The following is a 19358-nucleotide window of genomic DNA, read 5'->3' on the forward strand; positions in this document are numbered from 1 at the left end:
GCAAACTGGTTAAACGCTTTTTTGGAAGCAGAATCTGCCTTCCAGTTCCGTAGCCACAAGGCCCTGCAGAGTACCACCGAATTGGCGGAAGCAACCGCCATACGGCTCGCAGAGTCCAGGACAGCATTAATAGCGTAAGACGCAAATGCCGACGTCTGTGTGGCTGCGTCAATTTGCGCTTGACCTGCTGAGATAGCTTGTAGCACCCATACGGCTGCAAATGCTGGTGTAAAAGAAGCGCTGATAGCTTCATAGATGGATTTCAACCAGAGCTCCATCTGCCTGTGAGTGGCATCTTTGATTGATAGACGCTATAAGATCGTTCACTATGGCGTCCCCGTCAGGCGTATCAAGATTGAGAGCGGCCTCAGGATCAGAATCCTGATCAGCTGTCTCCGCTTCATCATCCAGGGATTCCCCCCGCTGAGACCCTGACCAATATGAAGATGTCGAGGGAATTTCCCAGCGAGCTCGCTTAGACGGTCAGGGGCTGGGGTCTGTATCAGAGACCTCACTCTGGGATCTATGAGACACCCCGGGGAGACCTCTGGTCCAACTGAGGTGGGCCAGGGAGCAATGATTCAACAGTGCCCCTGTGCTGAGATACCGGTCTGGATTGCTCAGTGGATCCTGCCGGCAGAGGGGTCGTACATGCGGCGCAGGCAGCATAGTAAGCCTGTGGTTTGGCGCTCCTGCCTTTTATGGGCGCCATGCTGTTGATTTCCCTGAGCAACACAATATATATACAGAATCAACTGTGCACCATACAGTGTAAAGCATATCTTATAAACATATGATTTAAAATTACACTCCTGCACAAATGTGGCTAGCACCACAGATGCTGCATACCCCCCGCATAAAGCGGTTGTGAGGCCACCAGGGTCCCTGCCTGGGTCTGTCAGAATTTGTCCCCCTCTGCAGCATTCAAGGAGCTGACAGGAATGGCTGCCGGCTTCTGAGGAGAGGACAGTGAGGGGGGTGGAGTATGCAAAGCATGCTCCAGCCCTCAGTGCTGCTCATCCTGTGCAGCGTTCCGCCCTTCCCCTGCTTGTCAGGGCTGTGGGCGGGAGGAAGAAAGACTAGGCCGCAAAAGCCGGGGACTCGAGTAATAAACGCGGCCGCCGTAAAAGCGCGGCCGCGCGGAAGTCCCCGGCGCACTACAAGTCCCAGCCGCGCCTCAGTGTCAAAACATGGCGGCGGCGGTCAGCGCGGTAGTCTCCCTACATAAACACACTCAGCGATGCTGAGTGTGTAATGGCACGGCTGCCGGCGTCCCGAAAGAGGAGGAAGCCGTGGGCGTGACCCTTAGAAAGTGCGGGAACTGGTGCCTCACAGTGCAGTGAGGGGAGTGGAGTATGCAAAGCATGCTCCAGCCCTCACTGCAGCTCGTCTGTAAAGCGTCCCGCCCTTCCCCTGCCTGTCAGGGCTGTGGGCGGGAGGAGGAAACACTAGGCCGTACAAGCCGGGGCCTCAAGTAATGAGCGCGGCTGCCATAAAAGCGCGGCCGCGCGGAAGTCCCCGGCGCACTACAAGTCCCAGCCGCGCCTCAGTGTTAAAAACATGGCGGCGGCGGTAGTACGGTAGTCCCCCTACATAAACACACTCAGCGACGCTGAGTGTGTAATGGCACATTAACCCGGTCAGCGCCGCGGTCCCCGGTGCACTAGCACACCCAGCAATGCTGGAGTGTTGCTGTGCGCGGTCCCCACAGGGACACAGAGTACCTTCAAGTAGCAGGGCCATGTCCCTGAACGATACCCGGCTCCTATCCAGCAGAGTCTTAGGAGCTGTGGATGGAGCACGGTCTCAGTGCCTGGAGACCGGTAAGATCCCACTTCACCCAGAGCCCTGAGGGGGATGGGGAAGGAAAACAGCATGTGGGCTCCAGCCTCCGTACCCGCAATGGATACCTCAACCTTAACAACACCGCCGACAAGAGTGGGGTGAGAAGGGAGCATGCTGGGGGCCCTATATGGGCCCACTTTTCTTCCATCCGACCTGGTCAGCAGCTGCTGCTGACCAATCTGTGGAGCTGTGCTGTGCGTGTCTGACCTCCTTCGCACAAAGCAAAAAACTGAGGAGCCCGTGGGAGCACGGGGGGTGTATAGGCAGAAGGGGAGGGGCTTAACACTTAAGTGTAATACTTTGTGCGGCCTCCGGAGGCATAGCCTATACACCCAATTGTCTGGGTCTCCCAATAGAGCGACAAAGAAACATATATACCATAAACATATAATGTTACACTACTGCACAATGGGGCTAGCACCACAGGTGCTGCTTACCACCCGCCTAAAGCGGTTGTGAGGCCACCAGAGTCCCTGCCTGGGTCTCCCAGACTTTGTCCCCCTCTGCAGCGTCCGAGGAGCTGACAGGAATGGCTGCCGGCGTCCTGAGGAGAGGAGGGAGCCGTGGGCGTGACCCAGAAAGAGCGGGAACTGGTGCCCGCACTGTGCACAGTGAGAGGGGTGGAGTATGCAAAGCATGCTCCAGCCCTCAGTGCTGCTCGTTCTGTGCAGCGTCCCGCCCTTCCCCTGCCTGTCAGGGCTGTGGGCGGGAGGAAAGGAAACTAGGCCGCAAAAAGCCGGGGACTCTAGTAATAAACGCGGCCGCCGTAAAAGCGCGGCCGGCGTGAAAGTCCCCGGCGCACTACAAGTCCCAGCCGCGCCGCAGTGTTTCCATGGCCGCGGCGGTCAGTGCGGCAGTCCCCACTTGTCTGGGTCTCCCAATGGAGCGACAAAGAAAACCGCATGCGGTTTGCCGCCGTTCTACCGCGGTTTTGCCGCATGCGGGTTGGTACATGTGCTTTAATGCATTTAATGCAATAAAAAAAAAAAAAATTTAAAAAAAAAAAAAAAGTAATTTCCTTCTGAGATAGATAGCAGACCGATAAATAGACAGAGAGTCCCTGTGAGCACACGCTGCATTTCTCCCGAGCGGTAATGTGTGTTCACATTACCGGCCGTGGGAAATGCCTTGTGGTTACCTCTGCAGTCTCGTTGCATCAGAGGACGTGGATTACGCCGGAGCTGTGTGTTTCAGGGGGGGGGTTAATAAAGGGGTGAACCAGGGGCTTTTTTTGTGTTTTATTTAACAAAGGATTTTTCGGTGTGTGCGCTTATTTACTTTACTTACGGGTTGATCATGTCAGCTGTCTCAGACGCTGCCATGATCAAGCCTGGACTTAAATGGCAGCAATCCGCAATGGATGAGACAGTCCCGGGGCAGCTGCGGGCTGATATTCTCGGCTGCGGGAAGGGGGGGGGGGGGGGGGGGGAGGGGGAAGCGGCACTAACCCTGGCCCTCCCCAGCCTGAGAATACCGGGCCGCCGCTGTGTTTACCTCGGCTGGAAGGTAAAAATATAGCGGAGCCCACGTGTTTTTTTTTTCTATATGTCCGTTTGCTTTCTATGTGTATTCTATATGTCTGTGTGAGTGTGATATGTGTATGTAATCTAGGTCTGTGATGTGTGTGTGTGTGTGTGTGTGTGTGTGTGTGTGTGTGTGTGTGTGTGTGTGTGTGTGTGTGTGTGTGTGTGTGTGTGTGTGTGTGTGTGTGTTTACTCTCTGCTCCGCTTCCTCTTCCTGTCATAATGACATCACTTCCCTGCAGACCGCAGGGCAGCGATGTACATTACCGCAGGTAAACCGCGAAATACCGGAGGGAATAACGCAGTGAACCGCACAGAATTTGCTGCCTGCGTTATTCCCTGCGGGATTTCACAATTACATTGCAGTCAATGGAGTGAAATCCCGCAGCGACGTGCGGAAAAGAAGTGACATGCAATTGTTCTTGCTGCGGGAATCCCGCAGCAAAACATGCAGCTGTCAAAATCCGCCTAGTGCGCACAGCATTTTTTTTTCCCCATAGGTTTTGCTGGTGAATCACTGCAGAGATGTTATGAACATAACATGCAGCAAAACCGCAGGAAATCCGCGGGAAAAACCAGCAAGTGCGCACAGGGCCTTAAAGACTTTTACACACTTGGTCCTTGGGGGGAGGGGGGGGGGCAAAAAAAAAAAAAAAAAAAACACACAACAACAAACTTTGAAATGTAAAAGCAGCACCATAGATTATAATGGGTACATGTTGCATTTGTAAAAAAAAAACAAAACTGATACAACACGTACGAGCCACATGGACGTGTGAATGTGGCAGGAAATTGAGAAAAAAAGGCCAGCTTACCCCATAGCGATGGTATGGAATGGAGTCTCTAGCTGCGGTCGGAGAAGGTCCCGGCCAGTACTACACAATTCAGGAAAGAGGATAATCCAGCGGAAAAAGGTGAGGATATAGACCATCTTCCTTTTATTAAATCTTTAAAATGTTGCCGCAGCGGTAGTAGTAGCACCAAACTGACCCCTTAGAGAATAAATCCATTGGATTTGCCACCTAAGGGGTCTGTTTGGTGCCAGTACTTGCTGTGGCAAAATTTTAATGAATAAAAGGATGTTTTTACCCTCACTTTTTTCCACTGGATTTTCTCTTTTTCTTGGAGTAAATTCACCAAGTCTCAATAACGTTCAGTATGAGGCGTTGAGAAATCTATGTACATGCTGCAGGAAACATCTATTCACTTTTTTTTTTATGTAATGCGCTACACTTATATGGATTTTTGGTGCTAAAATACAAGATGTGTGAATGTCGCCTAAATGTGGTATGCAAACTCACATATAAACAGGTACTTTCTACAATAGGTTTTCGTTACCTTGTTCTGGTGACTCTGCATCAGGAATCCCAGTTGCTGAATGTATGGTATCACAGTCCTGCTGCTCAAGTGGTTCCTCTTTGATACATTGAATGGGCTTAGGAAGGCTACAAGAGCTACTGTTTGGGCCCATTTGATCTTCTTGCTTAAACCCTTTGCCAACGCTTTTTTGGTGCCACACGGTTCGACTCATCAGATTCATCCCATCCTAGGCACTCATTACTCAATTCGGATTCTTGTTCAACCAGTTCCTTGCGACATACAAGCGAGTTACGTGTATGGCTTTGGTGAGGACTTGCTATACTCGCATCAGGGGTTTCTTTCGGTAGTGTCTCTCTTTTAGGTGACGGCTTACGATGGAAGGAAGAATCCAGCTCTGTCCCACCATGTGCCGATGAGAGTTGTGCAACATCTGAAAACCGTTTGTCTTCAGATGGGAAGTTCATTAATTTTCCAGGAATAAGATTTTCTGTTACCTGGGCTCTTCTTTTCTGCAGAATGCATGGTTTTATAAACCTCTTGTTTGAGGATGGCACTTTAGAACTAGGACTATAAAAATCTTCTCTACGGCCTGTGGATACAGGCAGTGGTGCACCTGACGGCGCCACAGAAGAATAATCGACATCAGAACTGGCTTTGTCATTAGGCTTATATTCAGACTTGATGCCAGTCACTAAAGGCTTGCATACTGCTACAGATTGGTTTTCTGAAGAGATGTCTTGACTATGCAAGATAGGAGTTTTCTGTCCAGTCATGAGTTGCTTCTCCTTTGGCTTTGGTATCATGCATATCTTTGATCATCATTAACAGAGTGCTGTATTCATAACCTGGCTCCGTAGGCATTTTATTCTGCAGCGATGTCTTAGTGTCTGAACTTTCACAATTCTCTTTTACTGCCCTGCCAGATGGCTCTTTTAGTCCAGACATTAACTGCTTCACTTCCCCACCTTTAAATGACAAGATCTTCCATGCAAATCCAAGCCAACTGCACGTGCATTCCCATTTTTACTAGGAGTTGGAGAGACGGATTTTAAGACCACCTTGACATTTTCACATTTGGGAAATGAGAATTGGATTTTCTCATGTAAAGATTTATCATCTTTGTTTAGAGGCAGATTTTCATCCTTCATTAAATGGAACCTTCACCGGTAAAACTGCTACTGAACACAGGATTTGGAGAGTTCTGGGAAGAATCTGATGCTGAGGATACAAGTTCAAAACATGATGAAGACGCTTTACTATGTATATCTGGACTGTCAAGTTTCGTCATCGCAGAATGCTCTTTAGCAGAGAACTGGGTGTCTTTTTCACAGTCCTTCAAATCTTAGCATGTGGCAAGCTTCTTGTTTGATTCACCAGGACTATAAACCGGGTCATCCCTCACTCGTTTCTTGTTTTTACTCATTCCTGCACACCATGTGTCTTCGGACCTTATACAGTGCTTAGGAGGAGGACTGGCGAGATCAGTTTGAGATTTAAAGGTGTCTTTTGTGAGGGACACATTGTCACTGTATGAGGTTTCTTGCTCCCCAACACCACTGGTACTCGTCTCAAAAAACTTTGAGGAAATGCTGGAAATCAAGTCACAACTAGTTGAATTCGGAGCCATCTTCCTGGCTAAGGCCAAAGAGGTCTTTAAATCCTTGCCTGGCATTGTCTTTCTGATATGGAGTCTTTGTAAACTTTGAATCATCAATTTTGCTATATATATGATCAGGAGACATTGGTTTTATGGAGCTAACAGATTCCTCATGTAACTGTTTGGTCTTGGCAGCATTCTTACTTATAGGCTTATGGGTAATGCCGTCTTTTTTCTTAATAGAGTTTACTTTATTGCAAGGTGATGGGAGGGAGGGATGTGTGGCCGATTTTAAAAAGCCATTCAGTCCGCTATTCATTGTGCCATTAAACTCCTTCCCAATGTACTCAACTTGTTGGTCACCATGACTTCTTTCGAGTTGCGCAAGTTCTCCATAGTCTGTCTTGGACAGGCAATCCAATGCATGAGTAATACTTGACTCCCATAATGTTACGAGTTTTGCTGGAATCTTAAAAACAAATAAAAAGAAATTATAAAATAGTAAAGTAAGGGATATCATTATCTATTGGGTAATTTTAAGGGGTTGTCGAGTCTTCTGAAAACAGTGCAGTCACTGTGGACTGCAGACTGAGTCCCTGACAGAATGTGGTGCACACGCAGTCAGGATACACCAGTATTGCCATCAGTCACTGGACTGCACGTATGTGATATGCAATCAGGCGCCAGCCGGACTTGCTTGATTTCCCTCTTGTATTGAGAGAAACCAAACACGCCTAGCTGCTTTGTGGCCGGAAGGATGCCAGTCACAAACTTTGAGTCACGCAGACACCAGACTGTACCGGCAACACTGATGAAAACAGTGTGCATAGAACATACAGATAGGACTCAGTGACTGCAGACTCATCAGAAGACCAGACAAAAGGGGGTACTTCTCACATAGCGAGATCGCTGCTGAGTCACAGTCTTTGTGACGCACCAGGTGACCTCATCAGCGATCTCGCTGTGTGTGACACTGAGCAGCGATCTGGTCCCTGCTGTGAAATCGCTGCTCGTTACACGCAGTGCTGGTTCATTTTTTGGACGTTGCTCTCCCGCTGTGAAAGCACACATCGCTGTGTTTGACAGCGAGAGAGCAACGATCTGAATGTGCAGGGAGCCGGCTTCTGGCAGCCTGCGGTAAGCTGTAACCAAGGTAAATATTGGGTAACCAAGCGAAGCGCTTTGGTTGGTTACCCGATATTTACCTTGGTTACTAGCGTCCGTCGCTCTCAGGCTGCCAGTGCCGGCTCCCTGCACACATAGCCAGAGTACACATCGGGTAAATAAGCAAAGCGGTTTGCTTATTACCCGATGTGTACTTTGGCTAGGAGTGTAGGGAGCCAGCGCTAAGCGGTGTGCGCTGGTAACCAAGGTAAATATCTGGTAACCAAGCGAAGTGCTTTGCTTTGTTACCCGATATTTACCTTAGTTACCAAGCGCAGCATCGCTTCCACGCTCGCTGCTGGCTGGGGGCTGGTAACTGGTGAGATCTGCCTGACAGCTCACCAGCGACCATGTAGCGACGCACCAGCGGCCCTGACCAGGTCAGATCGCTGGTGGGATCGCTGGAGCGTCGGTAAAGTGTGATGGTATCCAAAGTCTTTAGAAGTCTAGCATTTTGAGATAACACTTTGCATATAATTCTTGAAGCTTCCTTGAAGCTTCCATCTCTTAAAAAGGAACAATCTCTATATGGCCTTTAGAATTAGGACTCAAATTATCAAGACTGGAGAGAAGGCTGGGGCCACACAGGGATTACTGCGATCCTCTCGCATGACACTCGGCTCACGCTGGCAGTACAGAAGCGCAGAGTGTCATGCGAGTGTCCCTGTGACTGAGGTCTGATCGTGCGAGCGTACTTCAACTGAGGAGAGGGAGGGCCGGCACTGAGGAGAGGGAGGGCCGGCACTGAGGAGAGGGAGGGCCGGCACTGAGGAGAGGGAGGGCCGGCACTGAGGAGAGGGAGGGATTTATCTCCCCCTCTCCTCCGTAGCCGGGCTATTGCCATTCTCACACTGCACTCGCGGTACACCGGTGTACCGCGAGTGCAGTGCGATTTTTCTCTTGCCCCATAGACTTGAATGGGTGCGAGAGAAACTATGATTGTTTTCTCAGTCCGATTAGAGCTGAGAAAATAATCGCACGTGTGCTGACACATAGGCTGATATTAGTCAAAGCAGAATGCGATTTTTTTTATTGCACTCCACTCGCACTGATTTGCATGCCATGTGTCCTAGGTCGAACACTGCTGGTCTTATGAGGGGGTGTGTTGTAGTCAAAACACTGTCGCTTCATTAAAAGGGTCTCTTAATGACTAGGGTGTATCTGAAGAGTGACATGAGCCTCCGTATGCACCTTGCCACAAATTAATTCCAGTCAAGGACTGGATCAAGATATCTGGTGTAAGGATTGCCATGAATTAGACAAGTTGTGGAGTCAGGCCCCCCAATTCCAGCTCCATGCATTTTGGCAGAGCTATTCAAAACAAGTGTTACGCCAACAGTGGCAGTTTTTGTGCAACTTGGAGTGGAGCAAAGCTTTTATAAAATTGATCAAAGTGTATTAAACCAAATTTCAGGCTCCATAATCCACAACGTCTTTGAGCATCAGACTACCTACATTTGATATATAATCATCTTGGCCATCTCGTATAAAAATTTGACTTGCAACTGTTTAGTATATTATTGGTTATGAAGATTGTCAGATCAGTGAATGATTATGGTTGTGCTCCTAAAAAGCTAAGATTTTTATTTTGCATATCCACCTTTGGCTTTAAATACAGACCTAATCCTTCTAAGCATGCTCGTAAATCAGATTCAAACATGTCTTGACCGAAATCTGTTCCCTAGTATCTTTAACATGTTCTCAATGTTGGTCCATACTGGTTGACTCACTTTGGTATGTGTATAGGTTTTTGCTTCAACTGTACCAAAAAGTCTTCGATTGGGTTGACATCTGGGGAGTGTGGGGGCTAATCCAGTAACTACTTCATATTCACTGAACGATTTCTTCAAATATCAAGATAGGCTTTGGATCGTTGTTCTGCTGGAACATCATGTTGTCCTCTTCATACCCATAGCACTCAAACATACAACACAAGACATCTTGTGGGATACTCACATAGCTCAACATTGAGACCACTATCGATCCTGGTCAAGTATCCAACGCCTTTGACTGAGAAACAACCCCATATTATCAGGCTTCCTCCACCCAACTTGACAGTTCTTTCAATTTCTTGATCCATTAGCCCTTTTTGCCCTAGTTTTTCCAGACCCATTCGCACACAGAGCCTAGTCTACAGACTTTCTCATCGCTAGAGCTGGTCGGCTTGGCAAAATACCAGGAACGGTGGATCAGTGCTCCATTTAAAACAAAAAAAAAATCTCCGATCCGCTTAGGAATCCGGTGCCCATATAAGTCAATGGGGACCAGAATCCAGAGATTAAAAACGTTGGTAGAAGAGGATTGGGGGGGGTGGGGGGAATTGGAAGGGATAGGGGGGTGGGGGAATTGGAAGGGATAGGGGGGGGTTGGAAGGGATAGGGGGGGATACGGGGGGTGGTTGGAAGGAATAGGGGGGGGGGTGGTTGGAAGGAATAGGGGGGGGGTGTTGGAAGGAATAGGGGGGGGGGTGGTTGGAAGGAATAGGGGGGGGGTGTTGGAAGGAATAGGGGGGGGGGTGTTGGAAGGAATAGGGGGGGGGTGTTGGAAGGAATAGGGGGGGGGTGTTGGAAGGAATAGGGGGGGGTGTTGGAAGGAATAGGGGGGGGGTGTTGGAAGGAATAGGGGGGGGGTGTTGGAAGGAATAGGGGGGGGGTGTTGGAAGGAATAGGGGGGGGTGTTGGAAGGAATAGGGGGGGGTGTTGGAAGGAATAGGGGGGGGTGTTGGAAGGAATAGGGGGGGGTGTTGGAAGGAATAGGGGGGGGTGTTGGAAGGAATAGGGGGGGGTGTTGGAAGGAATAGGGGGGGTGTTGGAAGGAATAGGGGGGGGGTGTTGGAAGGAATAGGGGGGGGTGTTGGAAGGAATAGGGGGGGTGTTGGAAGGAATAGGGGGGGTGTTGGAAGGAATAGGGGGGGGTGTTGGAAGGAATAGGGGGGGTGTTGGAAGGAATAGGGGGGGTGTTGGAAGGAATAGGGGGGGTGTTGGAAGGAATAGGGGGGGTGTTGGAAGGAATAGGGGGGGTGTTGGAAGGAATAGGGGGGGTGTTGGAAGGAATAGGGGGGGTGTTGGAAGGAATAGGGGGGGTGTTGGAAGGAATAGGGGGGGTGTTGGAAGGAATAGGGGGGGTGTTGGAAGGAATAGGGGGGGTGTTGGAAGGAATAGGGGGGGTGTTGGAAGGAATAGGGGGGTGTTGGAAGGAATAGGGGGGGGTGTTGGAAGGAATAGGGGGGGTGTTGGAAGGAATAGGGGGGGTGTTGGAAGGAATAGGGGGGGTGTTGGAAGGAATAGGGGGGGTGTTGGAAGGAATAGGGGGGGGTGTTGGAAGGAATAGGGGGGGGTGTTGGAAGGAATAGGGGGGGGTGTTGGAAGGAATAGGGGGGGGTGTTGGAAGGAATAGGGGGGGGTGTTGGAAGGAATAGGGGGGGTGTTGGAAGGAATAGGGGGGGTGTTGGAAGGAATAGGGGGGGTGTTGGAAGGAATAGGGGGGGTGTTGAAGGAATAGGGGGGGTGTTGGAAGGAATAGGGGGGGGTGTTGGAAGGAATAGGGGGGGTGTTGGAAGGATAGGGGGGGTGTTGGAAGGAATAGGGGGGGGTGTTGGAAGGAATAGGGGGGGGGTGTTGGATGGAATAGGGGGGGTGTTGGAAGGAATAGGGGGGTGTTGGAAGGAATAGGGGGGGTGTTGGAAGGAATAGGGGGGGTGTTGGAAGGAATAGGGGGGGTGTTGGAAGGAATAGGGGGGGTGTTGGAAGGAATAGGGGGGTGTTGGATGGAATAGGGGGGGTGTGGAAGGATTAGGGGGGTGTTGGAAGGATTAGGGGGGTGTTGGAAGGAATAGGGGGGGGTGTTGGATGGATTAGGGGGGGTGTTGGATGGATTAGGGGGGTGTTGGATGGAATAGGGGGGGGTGTGGTTGGAAGTAGGGGGGGTGTGGAAGGAATAGGGGGGGTGGTTGGAAGGAATAGGGGGGGGTGTTGGGAAGGTTAGGGGGGGTGTTGGAAGGGAATTGGGGGGGTGTTGGAGGGATAAGGGGGGGTGTTGGAAGGATAGGGGGGGTGTTGGATGGATTAGGGGGGGGGTTGTTGGAAGGATAGGGGGGGGTGTTGGTTGGATAGGGGGGGGGTGTTGGAGGAATAGGGGGGGTGGGGTGTTGGAAGGATAGGGGGGGGGGTGTTGGATGAATAGGGGGGGGGGTTGTTGGAAGGATAGGGGGGGGTGTTGGAGGATTGGGGGGGTGGTTGGAAGATTGGGGGGGGTGTTGGAAGGAATAGGGGGGGTGTTGGAAGGTATAGGGGGGGGTGTTGGATGATTGGGGGGGGTGTGGGAAGGTTTGGGGGGGTGTTGGAAGGAATAGGGGGGGGTGTGGTTGGTTTAGGGGGGGGTGTTGGAAGGAATAGGGGGGGGTGTTGGAAGGAATAGGGGGGGGGTGTTGGATGGATAGGGGGGGGGTGTTGGAAGGAATAGGGGGGGGGGTGTTGGAAGGAATAGGGGGGGGGGGGTGTTGGAAGGATTGGGGGGGGGGTGTTGAGGAATAGGGGGGGGGTGTTGGAAGGAATAGGGGGGGGGTGTTGGAAGGAATAGGGGGGGGGGGGTGTTGGAAGGAATAGGGGGGGGGGTGTTGGTAGGATTGGGGGGGGTGTTGGAAGGTATTGGGGGGGGGTGTTGGAAGGATTGGGGGGGGGTGTTGGAAGGAATGGGGGGGGTGTTGGTTGGAATGGGGGGGGGTGTGGGTTGGAATGGGGGGGGGGGGTGTTGGAAGGATGGGGGGGGGGTGTTGGAGGGAATGGGGGGGGGGGTGTTGGAGGATGGGGGGGGGGTGTTGGTTGGAATAGGGGGGGGGTTTGGAAGGAATAGGGGGGGGTGTTGGAAGGAATAGGGGGGGGGGTGTTGGAAGGATTGGGGGGGGTGTTGGAAGGTAGGGGGGGGGGGTGTTGGAGGAATGGGGGGGGGGTGTTGGAAGGAAGGGGGGGGGGTGTTGGAGGAATTGGGGGGGGGTGGTTGGAGGATTGTGGGGGGGGGGTGTTGAAGGTTTTGGGGGGGGGTGTTGGTTGGATAGGGGGGGGGTGTTGGAGGATAGGGGGGGGTGTTGGAGGATGGGGGGGGGTGTTGGAAGGAATGGGGGGGTGTTGGAAGGAGTAGGGGGGGTGTTGGAGGATGGGGGGGGGTGTTGGAAGGAATAGGGGGGGGGGGGGTGTTGGAGAAATAGGGGGGGGGTGTTGGAAGGGATGGGGGGGGGGGGTTGGGGGGATTTTCCTTCCGGAGCCGACAATTCAATATTGACTGTTTTGCCCGCATGTAATTGGTTGCAGTTAGACATGCCCCCACCCAGAGTGTCAGCTGACTGCAACCAATTACAGGCGGCAGGACATACTCACCGAGTATGGTGAGAGTGCATGTAGACAGAAACACATGCACGCTCCTGTCGGAAGTGTGCGGCTGTGCCGGTGATGCGATGTCAGACTCATGCGAGTCCCCTTGCATGTGTGATTTCGGCTTAAGAGAAACCGCATGCATTTTTTTTTTTTTATTTAAAAAAAAAAAAATAAATAAAAAAACCACACACGACGTGCAGTCCCCCCCTAATTTTGATAGTCAGCCAAGATAAAGCCGGTGGTATTCTCAGCCCGCAACCGCGTGGATCCAGACTTCTGCAGTCCGGATCCGCTCAGCCCTACTCATCGCTCCAAATCACTCGTTTGAATCTCCTACTGTATCCACTCTTTGGTACCTTTTTTTTGCAAACTCGAACCAAGTTATGCGAAGCATACAAGCCACCTCCAGTGCAGTGTTTGTTGCCAGAACTGATAGACCTTGTGATGAGCCGACTCCTATATTTTGCTGAACATCCATTTCTTGGCTTTTCAATGGACTTAATTTCATATTCTTCAACTGTCATGGCAGACACGATGCAGTTTGGCAATTTTCTTGACCGAGAGATAACCATCGATGAACAGGATGATGCGGCTTCTCTTTTTTTGGGAAATCTTCATGGCTGTGCCTCGATTCCCACTAGTGACCTTTCACTTGGGAATCAACCTAATAACCCACTGAGCTATTAGGGAATGTGAGAATAGGTGTAATTTGTAGTTTACAGCAAGAAAAAGATTTTTCAAATACCAGGATCAAAACAGTAACAATGAAGTGATATGACAAGAATCTGCATAGCTAATCATACGCTAATAGTTGCAGGTCAAACTTATGTACGAGATGGCCAAGCTGATTTTATATAAAATGAAGGTAGTCTATGGAACCCGAAAGTCAAAAGTTAAACATTGTTGTTACCCTTTTGCTCGTCAGTGTATATACCTGTAAGGGGCTCAGGATAGGGGATATTAGTATTTAATTATGGGACGTTACCACCATAACAGTATCAGCAGCAGACACCCCATAACAGTGCGTCATGAGCACTTTTTTGCTTCAAAATGTTTTTTCCATTTTCCTCCTCTAAATCCTAGGTGCGTGTTATGGTCAATGCATCCAAGGCTATATGCATAAGTTGAGTATTTAGTTTCAGAAATTTCTGCTTCTCTTGGCAAAAATGTGTGTTTTTCATGTGTTTTTTCATTGCTTTTAAGTGGTGAAAACTGCAGGCAAACAAGCTGAAAAAATTAACATGCTGCAGACTTTATGCCTCAAATCGGCAAGGAAAAAAAAAAAAATTCAACGTGTCTTACACTTCAGGTTTCTCAATAACTTTAGGAAAAAAAAAAAAATTCAACGTGTCTTACACTTCAGGTTTCTCAATAACTTTACTGGCATAAAGGATTTGCTTGCAGATTTGTGACAAACCTGAACTAAAAAACACAAAAAAAACAAAGATAAATACCGTATTTTTCGGACTATAAGACGCACCCTGGTTTTAGAGGAGGGAAAATAGGAAAGAAGGGAATTTTGTTTACTTACCGTAAATTCCTTTTCTTCTAGCTCTAATTGGGAGACCCAGACAATTGGGTGTATAGCTACTGCCTCCGGAGGCCACACAAAGTATTACACTTAAAAGTGTAAGGCCCCTCCCCTTCTGCCTATACACCCCCCGTGGGATCACGGGCTCCTCAGTTTTAGTGCAAAAGCAAGAAGGAGGAAAGCCAATAAACTGGTTTAAGCAAATTCAATCCGAAGGAATATCGGAGAACTGAAACCATTCAACATGAACAACATGTGTACACAAAAAAACAGGGGCGGGTGCTGGGTCTCCCAATTAGAGCTAGAAGAAAAGGAATTTACGGTAAGTAAACAAAATTCCCTTCTTCTTTGTCGCTCTATTGGGAGACCCAGACAATTGGGATGTCCAAAAGCAATCCCTGGGTGGGTAAAATAATACCTCGTGATAGGGCCGTAAAACGGCCCTTTCCTACATGGGGGCAATCGCCGCCTGAAGGACTCGTCTACCTAGGCTGGCGTCCGCCGAAGCGTAGGTATGCACCTGATAATGCTTGGTAAAAATGTGCAGACTCGACCAGGTAGCCGCCTGGCACACCTGCTGAGCCGCAGCCTGGTGCCGTAATGCCCAGGACGCACCCACGGCTCTGGTAGAATGGGCCTTCAGCCCTGAGGGAACCGGAAGCCCAGCAGAACGGTAGGCTTCAAGAATTGGTTCCTTGATCCACCGAGCCAGGGTGGATTTGGAAGCTTGCAACCCTTTACGCTGACCAGCGACAAGGACAAAGAGTGCATCCGAGCGGCGCAGGGGCGCCGTGCGGGAAATGTAGATTCTAAGTGCTCTCACCAGATCCAACAAATGCAAATCTCTTTCACATTGATGAACTGGATGAGGACACAAAGAAGGTAAGGAGATATCCTGATTGAGATGAAAGGGGGATACCACCTTAGGGAGAAAGTCCGGAATCGGGCGCAGAACCACCTTGTCCTGGTGAAACACCAGGAAGGGAGATTTGCATGACAGCGCTGCTAGCTCAGACACTCTCCGAAGAGACGTGACCGCTACTAGAAAGGCCACTTTCTGTGAAAGGCGAGAAAGGGAAACATTCCTCATAGGCTCGAAAGGCGGCTTCTGGAGAGCAATTAGAACCCTGTTCAGATCCCAGGGCTCTAACGGCCGCTTGTAAGGAGGGACGATATGACAAACCCCTTGCAGGAACGTGCGTACCTGTGGGAGTCTGGCCAGGCGCTTCTGAAAAAATACAGATAGCGCAGAGACTTGTCCTTTAAGGGAGCCGAGCGACAAACCTTTTTCCAACCCGGACTGCAGGAAGGAAAGAAAAGTAGGCAATGCAAATGGCCAGGGAGAAACTTCCTGAGCAGAGCACCAAGCTAAGAATATCTTCCACGTCCTGTGGTAGATATTGGCAGAGGTTGGTTTCCTAGCCTGTCTCATGGTGGCAATGACCTCTTGAGATAATCCTGAAGACGCTAGGATCCAGGACTCAATGGCCACACAGTCAGGTTCAGGGCTGCAGAATTCAGATGGAAAAACGGCCCTTGAGACAGCAAGTCTGGCCGGTCCGGTAGTGCCCACGGTTGTCCTACCGTGAGATGTCACAGATCCGGGTACCACGACCTCCTTGGCCAGTCTGGAGCGACGAGGATGGCGCGGCGGCAGTCGGACCTGATCTTGCGTAGCACTCTGGGCAACAGCGCCAGAGGTGGAAACACATAAGGGAGCCGGAACTGCGACCAATCTTGAACTAAGGCGTCCGCCGCCAGAGCTCTGTGATCGTGAGACCGTGCCATGAAGGCTGGGACCTTGTTGTTGTGCCGGGACGCCATTAGGTCGACGTCCGGCATCCCCCAGCGGCGACAGATCTCCTGAAACACGTCCGGCTGAAGAGACCATTCCCCTGCGTCCATACCCTGGCGACTGAGGAAGTCTGCTTCCCAGTTTTCTACGCCCGGGATGTGAACTGCGGATATGGTGGATGCCGTGTCTTCCACCCACGTCAGAATCCGCCGGACTTCCTGGAAGGCTTGCCGACTGCGTGTCCCCCCTTGGTGGTTGATGTATGCCACCGCTGTGGAGTTGTCCGACTGAATTCGGATCTGCTTGCCTTCCAGCCACTGCTGGAAGGCTTGTAGGGCAAAATACACTGCTCTGATTTCCAGAACATTGATCTGAAGGGTGGACTCCTGCTGAGTCCACGTGCCTTGAGCCCTGTGGTGGAGAAAAACTGCTCCCCACCCTGATAGACTCACGTCTGTCGTGACCACCGCCCAGGATGGGGGTAGGAAGGACTTTCCTTTTGACAATGAGGTGGGAAGAAGCCACCACCGAAGAGATTCCTTGGCCGCCTGAGAAAGGGAGACGTTCCTGTCGAGGGACGTCGACTTCCCGTCCCATTGGCGGAGAATGTCCCATTGTAGTGGACGCAGATGAAACTGCGCGAAAGGGACTGCCTCCATTGCTGCTACCATCTTCCCTAGGAAGTGCATGAGGCGTCTCAAGGGGTGCGACTGGCTTGAAGGAGAGATTGCACCCCTGTCTGAAGTGAACGCTGTTTGTCCAGCGGAAGTTTCACTATCGCTGAGAGAGTATGAAACTCCATGCCAAGATATGTTAGCGATTGGGTCGGGGTCAGAATTGACTTTGAAAAGTTGATGATCCACCCGAAACTCTGGAGAGTCTCCAGCGCAACGTTCAGGCTGTGTTGGCATGCCTCTTGAGAGGGTGCCTTGACAAGTAGATCGTCCAAGTAAGGGATCACAGAGTGACCCTGAGAGTGCAGGACTGCTACTACTGCTGCCATGACCTTGGTGAAGACCCGTGGGGCTGTCGCCAGACCGAAAGGCAGGGCTACGAACTGAAGGTGTTCGTCTCCTATAACGAAGCGTAGAAAACGCTGGTGCTCTGGAGCAATCGGCACGTGGAGATAAGCATCCTTGATGTCTATTGATGCTAGGAAATCTCCTTGAGACATTGAGGCGATGACGGAGCGGAGGGATTCCATCCGGAACCGCCTGGTTTTCACATGCTTGTTGAGCAGTTTTAGGTCCAGAACAGGACGGAAAGACCCGTCCTTTTTTGGCACCACAAACAAATTGGAGTAAAAACCGTGACCTTGCTCCTGAAGAGGAACAGGGATCACCACTCCTTCTGCCTTTAGAGAGCACCCGCCTGCAGAAGAGCACCGGCTCGGTCGGGAGGTGGAGAAGTTCTGAAGAATCGAGTCGGAGGACGAGAACTGAACTCTATCCTGTACCCGTGAGACAGAATGTCTCTCACCCGACGGTCTTTGACCTGTGGCAGCCAAATGTCCCCAAAGCGGGAGAGCCTGCCACCGACCGAGGATGCGGAGAGAGGAGGCCGAAAGTCATGAGGAAGCCGCCTTGGTAGCGGTTCCTCCGGCTGCCTTCTTTGGGCGTGACTGAGCCCGCCAAGAATCTGAGCTCCTCTGATCCTTTTGAGTCCTTTTGGACGAGGAGAATTGGGACCTGCCCGAGCCTCGAAAGGACCGAAACCTCGACTGTCCCCTCCTCTGTTGGGGTTTGTTAGGTTTGGGCTGGGGTAAGGAAGAATCCTTACCCTTGGACTGTTTAATGATTTCATCCAATCTCTCACCAAAACAGTCTGTCACCAGAAAATGGCAAACTGGTTAAGCACTTTTTGGAAGCAGAATCTGCCTTCCATTCCCTTAACCACAAGGCTCTGCGTAAAACCACAGAGTTGGCGGACGCCACTGCCGTACGGCTCGTAGAGTCCAGGACAGCATTAATAGCGTAAGACGCAAATGCAGACATTTGAGAGGTTAAGGACGCTACTTGCGGAACAGATGTACGTGTGACAGTGTCAATCTGCGCAAGACCAGCTGAAATAGCTTGGAGTGCCCATACGGCTGCGAATGCCGGAGCAAACGACGCGCCGATAGCTTCATAGATGGATTTCAGCCAGAGCTCCATCTGTCTGTCAGTGGCATCTTTAAGTGAAGCCCCATCGTCCACTGCAACTATGGATCTAGTCGCAAGCCTGGAGATTGGAGGATCCACCTTTGGACACTGGGTCCAGCACTTGACCACGTCAGGGGGAAAGGGATAACGTGTATCCTTAAGACGTTTGGAGAAACGCTTATCTGGATAAGCGTGGTGTTTCTGAACTGCTTCTCTGAAGTCAGAGTGGTCAAGAAAAGTACTCAATTTACGCTTGGGATACCTGAAATGGAATTTCTCCTGCTGTGAAGCTGACTCCTCCACTGGAGGAGCTGAGGGAGAAATATCTAACATTCCATTGATGGACGCTATAAGATCATTCACTATGGCGTCACCATCAGGTGTATCCAGATTGAGAGCGGTCTCAGGATCAGAATCCTGATCAGCTACCTCTGCCTCATCATACAGAGAGTCCTCCTGCTGGGACCCTGACCAGTGTGATGAAGTCGAGGGCCGCTCCCAGCGAGCTCGCTTAGGCTGTCTGGGACTGTCGTCCGTGTCAGAGCCTTCACCCTGGGATGCATGGGACCCCCCCGGAGCACGGATTTGTTCCAAATGAGGGGGGCCAGGGAGCATTGAATCAACAGTGCCCATGGTCTGAGTTACCGGTCTGGACTGCAAAGTCCTCCGTCCCTGCCACCTGGACAGTGTTCACAGGTGGTTCTCCTTGGGCCACCTCTAGCAGAGACCCCGGCTGAGCAAGTGCTACAGGGGAGCATTGCACACAATGGGGGTCAGTGAAATCTGCCGGTAGAACAGCCTCACATGCAGTACAAGCAGCAAAGAAAGCCTGTGCCTTGGCACCCTTGCTTTTTGCGGACGACATGCTGTTGTCTAGCCATCTAGGAGGGTATATAGCCAAGAATAGCGACCGTACAGTGCAATGTATAGCATACAAGCATAAAGTACAAATGAACACTTCGGCATTAGTGGGGTCAGCACTTCAGGTGCTGCTTACCGCCCGCTCAAAAGCGGGTGTGTGGTCGCCAGAATCCTGTGACTGGGTGTCCCAGAGCTTGTCTCTCTTCTCCAGC

At 50.9% G+C, this 19358-nt stretch overlaps 1 protein-coding gene across 1 annotated transcript in view; it reads right to left on the reverse strand.

Moving 5' to 3' along the window:
* NSD1 (nuclear receptor binding SET domain protein 1) overlaps window positions 1-19358 on the reverse strand; it is a 284356-nt gene that overhangs the window by 228994 nt on the left and 36004 nt on the right. Inside the window, 6 exon segments of the mRNA XM_075344528.1 lie at window positions 4707-4857; window positions 4859-5476; window positions 5478-5662; window positions 5665-5847; window positions 5850-6300; window positions 6302-6754. Coding sequence (XP_075200643.1) covers window positions 4707-4857; window positions 4859-5476; window positions 5478-5662; window positions 5665-5847; window positions 5850-6300; window positions 6302-6754 — 2041 coding nt within the window.

This window comes from Anomaloglossus baeobatrachus, chromosome 4 (genome assembly GCF_048569485.1).
Source record: "Anomaloglossus baeobatrachus isolate aAnoBae1 chromosome 4, aAnoBae1.hap1, whole genome shotgun sequence".
In the NCBI taxonomy this organism is placed as follows: Eukaryota; Metazoa; Chordata; class Amphibia; order Anura; family Aromobatidae; genus Anomaloglossus; species Anomaloglossus baeobatrachus.